The sequence below is a fragment of the Fopius arisanus genome, unplaced genomic scaffold (genome assembly GCF_000806365.1).
Source record: "Fopius arisanus strain USDA-PBARC FA_bdor unplaced genomic scaffold, ASM80636v1 scaffold00032, whole genome shotgun sequence".
NCBI lineage: Eukaryota > Metazoa > Arthropoda > Insecta > Hymenoptera > Braconidae > Fopius > Fopius arisanus.
This window is the reverse complement of record NW_011887771.1, coordinates 672,043-684,964: the sequence shown is the minus strand read 5'-3', so window position 1 is coordinate 684,964 and position 12,922 is coordinate 672,043. Positions and strand designations below refer to the sequence as shown.

Sequence of the window (12,922 nt, the reverse complement as noted above, 5' to 3'; positions counted from 1 at the left end):
TTATGTAATGGACATGTAATTGCAATTATATAAGGAAGGAATAACATCGATGGATAAAATTAAACTATCTGCTAATTGTAAATATAAATAGAATATTTGTTGTTGCAAGTAAATGTTCATTATTAATTAATTAATTAATTTAGATTTTTTTTCTCGGTCTATATATATCTGTGAATTATAATTATTTACATATTTTCATATTTTCTGCGAGGAAACAAATTGAATTTATATTTTCATTATATTATAGTTTATGACAATCTTTCCAGCGAAGATTTGATCCCTTTAAATTTAGATTAATTATGAAATTTAATGGAGGAATAATGACACGTTTATTTGACAATTTAAATTATTGTAATGCATCTTATTAATGAAAATTATCAAGCATTCATCGTCATGAAATAAATAATAATCTCAATGAACATAAAGTTTTTAAAGAAAACAACAAATAATATTGCTATGATTATTATTTATTTAATAAACAATTTTTTAATCAATCCAAAATCCAATTACATTCGATTCAGTGACCAATCGGTGATCGGTTAATGAATATAATTAATTAATCAATGAAATATCGAATGCACATTTCGAGCTGAAATTTTTTAATGAAGTATATAATGCGTATATAATATAATTTTCCTTGTACAAATATTGGAGGACAGGAGGAACAAGTGGAAGAGCATGATCTGCTCAATAAATAGGGGAGAGGTGGGCACCTGCGCATTGTCATCCCCTCAGTACAGGGTGAGTACCTTCAATGAGCCCTTCCCCATTCGCATCCGCTTCTTCAATACTATCTTCTTCATTGAGCTCTACCCCCTCTTTTCCCCACTCTCCACGCATCGGCTCCATTTCACTCATAAAAATTCAAACTTTCTCCCTCGAGTTCTCTTAAGACACTTCCGCAGTTTTAAATGTTTGCTAACAATTTTACAATATCCCAGAAACAGCATAAATTCGGACTGCATGCATGGAACACTGAAAATAATTTAATCAAATATATTTTATACTTCGTTCGAATATATAGATTATACTTCAATCAAGTGTGTTATTCTCCTTATTTATTTATTAATGTTATTATTATTACGAGATCTACTGTGCACTCCGTGCGGTGAATTCGAATTTCGATTTCGGATTCGATTCGACCAATAGTCTTGCGAGTTTCGACTCAAGCGAATTTCATTTACGTATCTCTGCTTTCATGATAAGGATGATAAGGATAACACATTTTAGATTTGATCAATTTTAAATTAAAAAAAAAAATTGATCAATTATATTCTTATATTATCAATTATTTACAAAAGGCGAATATCGAATTGATTTGGATTATATTTTATTATTTGGATATCGGATTGTTACGCGAAAAATATCGGAATTTATTGAACAATAAAGGGAATGAATTTTGGTGAGATATCGGGGGATGACCCAGTTTTTGAGTGCAAGGCCGATGACGTGGGTGGGAAGCTAGAGGGAGCATTGACCCCAAAGATGCCAGGGTACAGAGTATCAGGGCTCAATATTGGCAAACTGGGGCAATCCCTCATCCCCACGTTGATCCGAAGGTCCTGGACTTTGGACAATTTAATTGATGAGAATGAAACACGAAAGCCGAGTTTAAACAAATTCCATCGAAATTCGAGTTATTCCAATTATTTCCATTCAATGTGACAATAAAATCGGTGTCTCCTCGATTACTCGGTTTCCTGTCTCCTCATTAATCAGATATTAAAATCCGTGGGAATGTAAATGTTTCCTCGATTAAAATAGTCATCAATGGCCAGGAAGCGTCAGTAGTTTTCCGCTCTGTTAATTCCCTCCAAGACTGTATTAATTATGGTCAAACCGAGTTGATTCGCTGTAGAAATCACCTGGGAACTCGAAATTCTCAAGAGAAAAAATGTGTCCGGGTTTGTTTGGCGCAGGGCGTTTATTTCCGTTGTATTTTTACACGCGCACTTCCGGTTTTGCAAGGACGGGGGAAGCATTTTTATTTCCGGTTGGGGATGTCTTCGGGGTTGTTCCTGACGCGTTCAAAGGGACACCAAGACTGTAAACCAGACAATAGACAAATTCTCGGTGTGTGACAAACGGCTCAGGTACTAGGCCTCATGTTTCCGGACACCTGCTGGGATGGCACATTCCTACTTCCGGTCCCTTATTTTCCTTTTTTTTTTTCTATTTCACTTCTTTCATTGGGAGTTGACGAATTCTATGGATTTTGGTGATTAGGTTATCAGTCCTTTTTTTTTCACTCAATATTCGGACTTTTATTTTTTAATGTTGTATTTATTGGCGGGAAAACAATGTGAAAGGACAGTGCGTTTAAAGTTTTTTTATTTCCTACTTCCGGTTCGATATTTAACGTTTCTATGAATTTTATCAAATTATTTGATCAGTACTATTTCTTTGGCTTATTTTTAGTTTATTTTTATTTTTTTGATAACTTCCATTGGTGAGAGAACAATTTAATCGGAAAAACTATTTTTTTTTTTCTTGTTTTTTCGTTGGAAACAAAGGGATTCGACGAATGCTATTAGATTAAAGTCATTGAATTTAATTTGATTTCGAGAACAAATTTGAAGTTAGGAACAAAAATTGAAAACAAATCCAATACAAGAAAATTTAATTTACAACTTATTTTCTACTTATTTTATTTACAACTTATATCTACTCAATTAAAGAACGAAACAGATTGAATTGCCTAGCGAGGGATGATACTGTCAATGGGGGTAAAAATTTAATGAATTCGGAGAAGTTAATTTGACAAACAACAATTAATTAACAGTTCACCCCAAGTGAAACCCTGTTTTTATATTTTTTTCTCATTCCAAAAAGAGAAAAAAATAAAAAATACGAGTCGAGGGATGACAAAATTGTTAACAGCGATGTAAATTTAATGAATTCGGACTGTAAATTTAACAAATAAAAACTGAAAAATAATCCAAACTAAACAGAAAACGTTGTTTATTCAATTCTATTCGAGGGGATGATAAAACACCGAATAGGAATTAAAATTGAATGAACTTAAGACCCAAGTTTTCCAAACCCCAGCTAATTACCAGAAAATACAAGTGAAGTTGTGTTTTTCTACGTGTTCTCAATTTTCAATTAAAAAAAACAAAGAATAAAAAATGCTGGTCGAGGGATGATAAAATTCTTAACAAGACTGTAAATCCAATGAATTAAAAAAATGTGAGAATTTAAAAATAATCTAATCTAGAAGGGAAATGTGTTTTTCATTTTTTTATTCAATGAAGAGAGAAAAGGGAGGAGAAATGCTGGTGCAGCGTAGATGAATCGAGGAATAACCACCCCGGGGATGAGAAAATGGTCAATGGGGGGGTGGTTTGCCGTTCCAATGACCCAGTTTGTTTCCCCGAGGGTTGAATGAACGCATATCTGCTATGACGTCATTGCTGTCCCACTTTCGAGAATTTTCCTGTAGTGCAACCTCGCTCGCCTTCCCCTCCACCCCTTGGCTTTTCCATTTCCATTTTTTTTTTTATCGCAACCCCGACCATCTCCTGGCGTACATTCGCTTTTCCTCGGTGAGCTGTATGGCACAGCCAGCAGACGTCATTTCAGATTCCCCCTCCGCCCGATCTGACCCCATCCGAACAGCCTCGACCTGCATTCGAACCCATGAATGAAATTCACCTGTCGACCTCCGTGTCACACGTATCATCGAGAAAATTCCTCCTATTTTCAGCCACCACGAGAATTTCAAGGACCATCCAGCGGTTCATTAATAGGAAATTGTAGCTATAGACAATTACCAAATGTACACGGAAACTAAATTCAATGGGATGTTCAAGTATATTTAATATTTAATACTTGGTTCAGGTATCAGGTTCAGGTCCAGCCAAATTGCATTAATTAAATCTTTAATGAAAACTATTTAAAATTAATAGACAATTAATATTGGTAGTATAATAATGTTAATTGTTTGAAGACGTTTTGTACGTGATCCTAGTATATTCGATGTTTAATTATTATCGAGGAATAATTAATTCTTCCACCATTTTAATACGTAATAATCGATATACTAGGATCGACTATAAAATACACTTGGTTTAATTATCGTGAAAATATCTGTGTGAAAAATAGGAGACATCAAAATTTTCTGGTAGCCCTAGTGGTTCAATTGAGAAATTAATTAAATCGAGATAACAAAATGGAATTAAAAAAAAACTTGCAATTAACAAATACTGAAATTAAATTGTTGTAATGAACAAAAAGGAGGAATACCTGTCCGCCAAATGAGTAATTTTATTCAAATTTACATTAACAAAATTCACCTGTCGACGGAAAACCGATTCCCGTCGAAGCTCAATTAATTAAATTAATTTCGAGAAGTTTAATTAATAAAACGATTCAATAAAGTTAAAAAAAATATAAAGAGTAATGATTTTAATAATATTCTTCATTGCAAGGGAGTGCCTCAGTGGAATTTTAATAAGTACAACAGATCTAATTAAAAAAAATCCAAAATACTTGTGTACAGCGTAAAAAAAAACTTCCCTCAAGTAAATAATCTCCATATAAACAAATGTAGAAATAACTGTCTATTCAATTGGTAAAGAAAAATCATCTCTAGTATAAGAGAAAGCTTTTTGAAATGCAACAACAAAAGCTAGAGTATCATCTTTCAGTTGAAGTGGAAAATAGTAAAGCCCTGGGGAGAGTGAATTTTTCCATCGAATTCCATTGTCTCAGGATCAACGAAATCCTAGGTCCATCAGGTCGTGCTGGGAAACCTTTTCCCACTGGAACAATGATGAATTTTCCTTGGGTTGAGCTCCGGAACACTCACAATGCAGAGAAGAGAAAAAAAAATGTAAAAATTTACAGTGGTGAATATCGTCAGACAATTGCGTTCGTTAACCGAAGCTGTTCCTTTGAGTCATCTGACATGGAGACTCTGAATGGAAGAGGAGAATGAGGTACCATGTGGCTTTTGGATAGCTGTAGTAAACGCGTTGACCTTCGGTATATTTGAGAGACGCCCACCAGGAATTTTAGGATACCCTCGAGAAACCGGGGATGCATAAATCTTACCCCCTCTGAACAAAGGGAATATCGCATTACAAAGTCTCTCAGTTTCTATCCCTTCGAGCTCCATAAACTGTAAGAGATCCCGGGCCTTTTCAGCCTCTGGAGGCGCCTGCCAATTACACTTTAGAAAAAAAACAATTCATTTCCCAAGTATCCACTTCGCATTCTAACCAACTATTCAATTATTCAATTATTCAATTATTCAATTATTCTCCTTTAGCAAATCTACGAAAATTTGAACATTCATTGCAACTTCAGTCAGTGGGTCAGATGATTTTTCAATCGTATCAGTTTACGCTCAATTTCAATTAAAAACAATCACTGAATTTTTCACTTATCGTGAAAATTCCACATGATAATTAATAATAACTAATGAATTACAATTAATAATGATAATAATTCAGTGAAAGCATGAATTTGGGTGGTTGCCATCAAAATTGAGCTTCAAATTGAAGTGGATTTTTAGATTGAAAATTTAAGTAAATTATTACTTGATATTTTTTTCAAGAAGAAAATTGAAAGATTCGTCTAAAAAGTCTTTCATGAATGAATTAATGATTGATTTCTCACTCTATGGTTTTCCCCTTTTACGGTAATTTTTTAGAATTGCATTATTCATCAAGAATTTGTTCATAATAATAATTAAATTCTTTTTATATATTTACTACCCCATTAAACTGTGCCTTTTGCTGATAGGATTTTTCCTCTTCAGAGATATTTATATTGCGAGATAAATTGCATAATGAGAGATAATTTCACTGTCAATATCGGCGGGATCAAGGCTGAATCTTCAGGACACGGGGAGATTAAGTTGTTACGTAATAAACCAGAGAGTAAATAACAAGTAAGTAATGTATTTGCGGTAAGTACGCGTTTTTTTTCCTTGTATTTTGGCGCACGGCACCAATTACTCATGATAGAATAGGGAAAAATCTCGTTGCTGTCGCATACGCATACGCACCAGCGGGTACATCACTTTGTTATTTGAAGCTGCATAATTTGTTTATCATTAACAAGTGCCATCATGGAATTTTTGAGCTTCAATCCGAGTACAAAACAGTTAATGCTCGATAGCTGCGCAATTCCCAAGCCCAAGGAAGATGAAGTTCTCATTAAAGTTGCATTCTCTGGAATTTGTGGGACTGATCTCCATATTTTGGAAGTATGTATTCCATATTATTTCAGTTGGCATTCTGGAAATAGTAGAAAATTTAAATGAAAGAAATCAGGAAGAATGTGGGAGAAATAACTGAATCGGAAGAGAGAAATTGGTGAATACATTAGAAGAAATAACTGGGAATTTTTACAACCTTTGGAATAGCTATGAATCCAGAGGAGATAGCGTAATTTTTATGAGATCCTTTTGTGCGGAGCGGACTGAGAGCTATAAAAAAGGTCCTTACAAAAATTTCGCTATCTCCTTGAGATTCCGAGCTATTCATTGAGAATAAAACAATTTTTGCGATTCTTCCCAGAAGGAACGAAGAAGGAATAGATAATAAAACATAAATAGGATAAAAAAAGCCCGAAAATTTACTCAGTAAATTGTCTTTATCGAAATGATACTTTTCTCAAAGTAATTATTGTCTTAGGGATCATTTCCAGCGAAGAAGGACGGTTGTTTAACCCTTGGCCATGAGTTCTCGGGGACTATTGAGGCCCTTGGAGGTGCTGTAAAGACATTGAAAATTGGACAAAAAGTTGCGGTGGATCCGAACAGCGGCTGCAACAAATGCAGCTTCTGTCACAATGGAAAATATCACTTTTGTGAGAATGGAGGAATAAATAACACCATTGGAATATTCAGAAATGGGGGGTGGGCAACTCATGCTGTTGTTCCAGAGACTCAGGTATAATTACCGAAGACAGACAAGTCGTCAGTGGTAATTTGCCAAATGATTCAATAAGGATCTCCACCCCTAGAAGATATTAACATGATCTGTTTTTGGTGCTTCACTGGGATAAATTTTAATCTAACCGATGATTTATGAAGGTCCATTTGCTGCCGGAAGGAGTGGAGATGCCTCAAGCCGCTTTGACTGAACCCCTGTCCTGTCTTGCTCATGGATGGGACTTGATAAATCCAGTAAATGTTGGCTCCAAAGTCCTAATCATCGGGTCTGGCATCATCGGACTTCTCTGGGCGTGTCTTTTGCATCTTCATGGCTTGAGAAAAACTGTCTCAATCAGCGAACCCCAGCCCGGAAGACGAGCAGCTGTCAATAAACTCGGTAATCTGTCGCTTTCCTAATTCATTTTCCATACGTCATTTATTTTAATTATTACTCCGTAACGCGATATGCATTAATTACATAACGGGATAAAATAGTCTCCCAAGGTTTTTTCATTCGCGGGTGAAGAGGTGGAGTGATGCAAGTAGAATTTCAGTTTTGTTAAAGATTAGTGCTCACCAAAATGATTGATTACTCCTAAACTATCGGTTTTAGGATAAAATATCAAAAAACCTTATTCGTCAGAAATTTAATTAGCTACAAAAAAGTCTATTCATGTTTTCACTGTCAGTCCATAATTTACGAGATAAATTGATAATTTACAAAAGGTGCGCATCCGATTATTGCACTTTGCGTCACTTTGTTATTTACTTTTTGAGGGATATCTTTAAATCTACGAGAATTAGTGAAATTTTTGTGGAGAACTTTCTCTGACTCTCATTTCACTCTATAAAATTGCTTCTGGAAAAAATTCCGCTATTTCCCGTAGATTCAGAGAAAACGTGGACTTTACCCTTTGCTTTTTGAGTACTGGATTTGAGAATATTATTTTTTGATTGAAACAGATCTAGATTATGACGTCAATAGCCCTGGGGATCTCAACGGCCAGAGTTTTGATCTCGCAATGGATTGTAGTGGATCAGGTCCAGCAATGGAAGCTGCTGTACCCCTTCTGAGACGTGGGGGACGTCTCTGTGTCTTCGGGGTAGCCAATCCCAATGCCACATTAACTCTAAAACCATTCGAGGTAAAGATATCATTTTAATTCAAGTTTTCTATTCACTGAGAGGAAGATGGAGGTAAAGACCATATTTATTTGAGCGAAGTAAATTATTTCAAGAGATTATAATTTTTCTTCCACTTGTTTTCAGATTTACATGAAGGAATTGCAGGTGTTGGGAGTCAATATAAATCCATTCAGCTTCCCCAAGGGTCTTTCGCTCGTTCAGGCAATGTCAAATCGTTATCTTGTGTTCGATAAATTAGGGATCAAGGTTTTCAGACTGTCTGAATACAAAGAAGCCCTCGAGGCTCTCAAGAAAGGGCAGATCAGTAAAGCAATGTTCAGATGTAATTGAGGTACACCATAAGCAAAATATATTTGTGGAAGAAACAATTTTTATTAGATCAATCGAAAAGCCTCCTGTTATTGTCTCTTGAGCATTACAAAATTTGAAAATCCTTTCGGTAAATTATTCGGTAAAAATTTTAGTAGAAAAGACGGTCAATAAACCTAGTCGACTATTATTAGTTAAGTTGTCATAGCTCTAGATATGTAGTTCTCTTACTAGTGAAAATAGTTGATAACTTTTATCAAATTACAAAGTTATCCGAAAACTCCTACGTTTAGGTGAGTGATACAGAACTGTGCAAAGTGCAGAGTATTTCAAGTACCTTGCATTGAAGTACAAAAAATTAAACTCTGTCGAGTTATTGTACAATTTTCTACAAGCTAATGGCGGCTTTGAGACGAGCCAAATACATTATCTACGATCAAATGGAATAAGAAGACTCACTCAAAAACTTTTGTTGTTTGCATTAATGTCAAAGAATTAAAAATATTGTGTAAAACTTTTTGTAAAATTTGATAAATTTCCTAAAAATCATCCGAATAATCTTCTCACACCATACAATCACATGTAAAGATAAAAATACATAAAAAATATGTATAAAAAAATCTATAAAATGAGATTTTTTCCGATATTAAAACACAAATAGTCATCTCCAAGGGGACAACTAGATTCATTTGTCCTTGGAGATATAATCAATTATTTCCCTTGCTCTAATTATCTATTTGTTTAATTTCTGATCCCTGGAATCGTGCATTCAGTGCCAATCACACTGACCAACGTGCACTTAAATATTTTCATGATTATCTAATGCAACTATTAGAATAAATTCATCATTCCAAATGATGGAAAAACTCCTCATGGATAACTTGCGAAAGCATTCACCTCTCCTCCTAAAAGCTACCCTCAATCCACTTTTTATTTTGAGTAGAAAAGTATCTAATTCTATTTGAACTTCTGAGATTCGATGTCCTGCGCGTCAACGATTGTAGATAATTTTGAATTTAAATTATAGTGTCGTCATGATTAGCGCCAAAAAACCAGGAAGGCTTGCCATCCACGTGGATAATGAGTTGTGATGGCCAGTCGAGCCCAGCAGACCTCGATAATTAATATTTGGTATTAATGTTTCTGGAAAAAAGATTTCGATTAATTCGTTTGGTTCAGCCACATCATTTGCACATTCAGTGACACTGATGAGAGCATTCTGGGTACATATTCTTACCTGATAATTGCTGCTACTATCAACACAAATGCTATCAAAGGTCCGGATGAAACTGGTAATACACCAGCTCCATAATGAGCTTGGCCACAAGCAGGTGGGCATACTGGGATTATTGTTTCTGCGGAAATAAAATGAGGAAATCTAATACATGCGAACTACTAACTTAGGATCAATCTAATGGATCAGTAAGACATCAATAGCGCATTCATTAACTGTACATATACTACAATTATTTTTGAGAATATCCAAGAACTCTGGTAAATATAATTGATAAATTTGATTCACTGTTAATGTTTTTATGCATTTTTGAGGTTTTTTAGGGGTTTCACTCAAAGTTGAAGAAATTCAGGGAAAAATATCTTTGAATTGTCGATCAGGAAATCTAGACGTCCAGATAAAATCATCTTTTTCAAATTCTGAATTAATAATGTCAGTTAAATTTTTAACTACATTTCAAATAGTGGTGAAATCAGAATTGTAATTGAATTATTTTCTCCTCTAATTACATTCATTGTAATTATCTGGGAAATAGCAATTTTTTAAAACAGCACTGCTGAATTTCAGAACGTACTTGGACATTCTTAACCGTTAAATGCAATGTCAGCAATACGAGAAACAATGAACCCCTTACCAAAAAGTTCAACAGTAGTCTCAGCACTTCCCAGTTTGTTAGCTGCCTTGCAGACGTACTGTCCATACTGTCTTTTCTCAATGGTAATGATGCGAATTGTTGTATCGGTGTACTCGTCAGCAGTGGCAAAGTGGGAAATACTGTGGTGTTGATTATTGGACAGCACTATGTCGTCCTTGAGCCAGTTAATAGCAGGTGGTGGATATGCCTCCACGTGACACTCGAGGTCCATATCGTACTGTAGTGCCTGACCTAGACGAGGACGTGGGGCTGTTATAACAGGAGAAAATTCAACCTCGATGTTGATATTTCTCCTAGCACCTCGACCAACTCCATTCTCAGCTACACAGTAGTACGTTCCCCGATGCTCTTTCCGGATTGATGTAATCTTCAGGACATTCCCCCTGTAGAAATTCAACATTCAATCGTCTCTGGTTTTCAATTTCTCGTAATTTTACACATTTATAAATATTCTCAATGAAGTGAAATAATAAACAGATACGCTGACACCTTTTCCAGGATTTTGTGGAGTATATCACGAATTAAGTAATTTAAAGTGACCCCTTAAGATAGGCGTTATGTTTCTGATAAAAATGGTTTCCCACCTATAAATTGAATTTCCAGTGGGTAGAATAGCATTGTTCTCCCTTCGCCAAGAGATTTTCGGACTGGGGAAACCTCCAGCATAGCAGAACAGCTCCACCGCTTCAGTCTCACTCACAACGATTGATCTAGTCGAGTTATCACTGATGTAGGGTGGACGACGCACCTGAAGCTCGACATGGCCTGATATTTTGGACGTCAGGGAGATATATATTTGGCATAGGTACATCCCAGCGTCTGTTTCTTGGATATCTTTTATCTAAATAAAACAAGATGCGATATTAGTATAGTAATGTATACAACAATGACATGACAATAACATTATAACAATTGAATTACGTAAGCCGACTCTTGAATGAGTGTTCTCTTTTCCAAAATATCTCAGAAACTAAGACAGATGCCAAAATTTTTGTGACGACCTTTTTTGCAAACCACAATTACCTCTATAAGAAAGGTTCTAACACGAATTTTATTATCTCGTGTAGTTTGGAAGATATTTCCGAGAAGAACTCACTTAATGAATTGGTTTACTGCCTTTTATCAATTTTTTATATGATTATAATTACCTGGAGAGTGTAAGTGGATGTGGCTTCATCGTAACGCAGTGAAAAACGACTCTCCTTGATTATCAAAGACGTCCTGGAAGACAGAGCAACAGTATCTGTATTTGAATTACTCTTCAACCATAGGACAGGGTATTCCTGGCCATATTGCACTGAGCACTGGAGCTCTACTGTCCCTCCAATGTCCTTTATCTGCTGTTGAGATATATAGGATATCGTTGGAGCCCTCTGACAATAGACTGTCACTAAAAAATAAAGAAGCAATTATTATTCATGGAAAGGACTCCCTATCACCAGGAGGTGCTGTTAAGCCCCTTAAGGTTTCTCTCATTTTTTATTTATCCTCTGGTTATTCTTCAGTTCATTTTTTTTTGGCTGAAGTGACAAAAAATTGATATCACAGAAAGTCGTATTTTTTCTTGGTCACTCCTCAGAATATTTTAAGGTTATGAATCGACATCCTGAGTTGTTGACGACTTAGGTGACCAATCAATGCGAATATGACTCATAAATTAATTGATCAATTAAAGTCCAGCTCGTGAGTTTATGACAAGTCGTACATTTTGAAATTCAATTTTTCATTACTCACCTAATTGGAATGCAATGATAAGAATCAATCGTCCCATCATTTTGACACACCTTGAGTGAATTAAACAACGCCCAAAATACGGATTTCACTCTTCTCCTGTCAATTTTTTGCCCTTTGTTTTTATAATGAATGCAGTCTTCTTACCGAAGATGTTTGCTGTTTGTTATTAATCGGGGGTGAGGAAGGGAGGCGCAATGAGGGTGTGAGGATTTACTTTTGAATGAAGTGAATGGAATAGTAAATGTACTTGTTGTTGAACGAGGCGTGTATGAGCCCAATGTCTTCACAGGTGTTTGTGGGCAATACTGGGCAATTGTTGATTCACTGATAAATATGGCTGGGTCAGACGCTGCAGGCTAGTCAATTGATCAATTTTCAAAATTTCCCACCACTTCCGATTGTTTAATTTCAATAACAACAATAGGTATCATGGATAGTCATGATGGTACGAAAAAAAACAAATTCTGTGGTTTATCCTATTTAACAAATATTTATCATTTGAAAAGTGAACAGACTCCGCAGTACTTCCGGTTATTTAATTTAAACTACTTGCACTATACTTGGACTGTCTAGTTAATTTCCCCTCAATGGTGATTAAAAATTAAATATGACGTATTAATAAATAACATAAATAAATATTGATTAATGAATAATGACGATTTCGCGGTCTCAAAGATTCGGGTCTCGAAATTTCATGCAATCCATTGAATAATGGAGAAGTTATTTATTTTTAGAAAAGGGAAGAATATTGGAAAATTAAATATTCAACTCTGTCATCGTATAATACAGAATGATTGATCGCACCTAAATTTAGCCGCTGTAATCTCTCCCCGAAAGTAAAATATCTTCAAGAAAATGATATTAAAATATTATAAAAAGTTTATTTTATAATTAAATATTATTGAATTTCATAGAGAAGTGGTGGAACAAGACTTTAACTTATTTCTTCGGTGAGTTT

General features: G+C 35.1%; 2 protein-coding genes across 2 annotated transcripts; one reads left to right on the top strand and one right to left on the bottom strand.

Moving 5' to 3' along the window:
- Positions 1 to 5,967: 5,967 nt before the first annotated feature.
- On the top strand, positions 5,968 to 8,855 carry LOC105265801 (D-arabinitol dehydrogenase 1). The gene is made up of 5 exons (XM_011303525.1): positions 5,968 to 6,214; positions 6,645 to 6,902; positions 7,046 to 7,283; positions 7,850 to 8,031; positions 8,156 to 8,855. The coding sequence occupies exons 1-5, from the start codon at positions 6,077 to 6,079 to the stop codon at positions 8,360 to 8,362; spliced, it is 1,023 nt and encodes a 340-aa protein (XP_011301827.1). The 5' UTR covers positions 5,968 to 6,076; the 3' UTR covers positions 8,363 to 8,855.
- Positions 8,385 to 12,305, bottom strand: Lac (Lachesin). Its single transcript, XM_011303526.1, has 6 exons — positions 11,965 to 12,305; positions 11,379 to 11,620; positions 10,815 to 11,071; positions 10,210 to 10,613; positions 9,579 to 9,696; positions 8,385 to 9,484 (listed from the first exon to the last, which is right to left on the bottom strand). Exons 1-6 carry the CDS (start codon positions 12,002 to 12,004, stop codon positions 9,463 to 9,465), a joined length of 1,083 nt encoding a protein of 360 aa, XP_011301828.1. The 5' UTR covers positions 12,005 to 12,305; the 3' UTR covers positions 8,385 to 9,462.
- Positions 12,306 to 12,922: the final 617 nt, after the last annotated feature.

Coding starts and splice junctions, on each gene's coding strand:
- LOC105265801 (XM_011303525.1), top strand. CDS start 6,077: ATGGAATTTTTGAGCTTCAATCCGAGTACAAAACAGTTAATGCTCGAT. Junction 7,284..7,849: donor AGCAGCTGTCAATAAACTCG/GTAATCTGTCGC, acceptor TGATTGAAACAG/ATCTAGATTATGACGTCAAT. Junction 8,032..8,155: donor TAACTCTAAAACCATTCGAG/GTAAAGATATCA, acceptor ACTTGTTTTCAG/ATTTACATGAAGGAATTGCA.
- Lac (XM_011303526.1), bottom strand. CDS start 12,004: ATGATGGGACGATTGATTCTTATCATTGCATTCCAATTAG. Junction 11,072..11,378: donor CATCCACTTACACTCTCCAG/GTAATTATAATC, acceptor TGTTTTATTTAG/ATAAAAGATATCCAAGAAAC. Junction 9,485..9,578: donor ATAGTAGCAGCAATTATCAG/GTAAGAATATGT, acceptor TCTTTTTTCCAG/AAACATTAATACCAAATATT.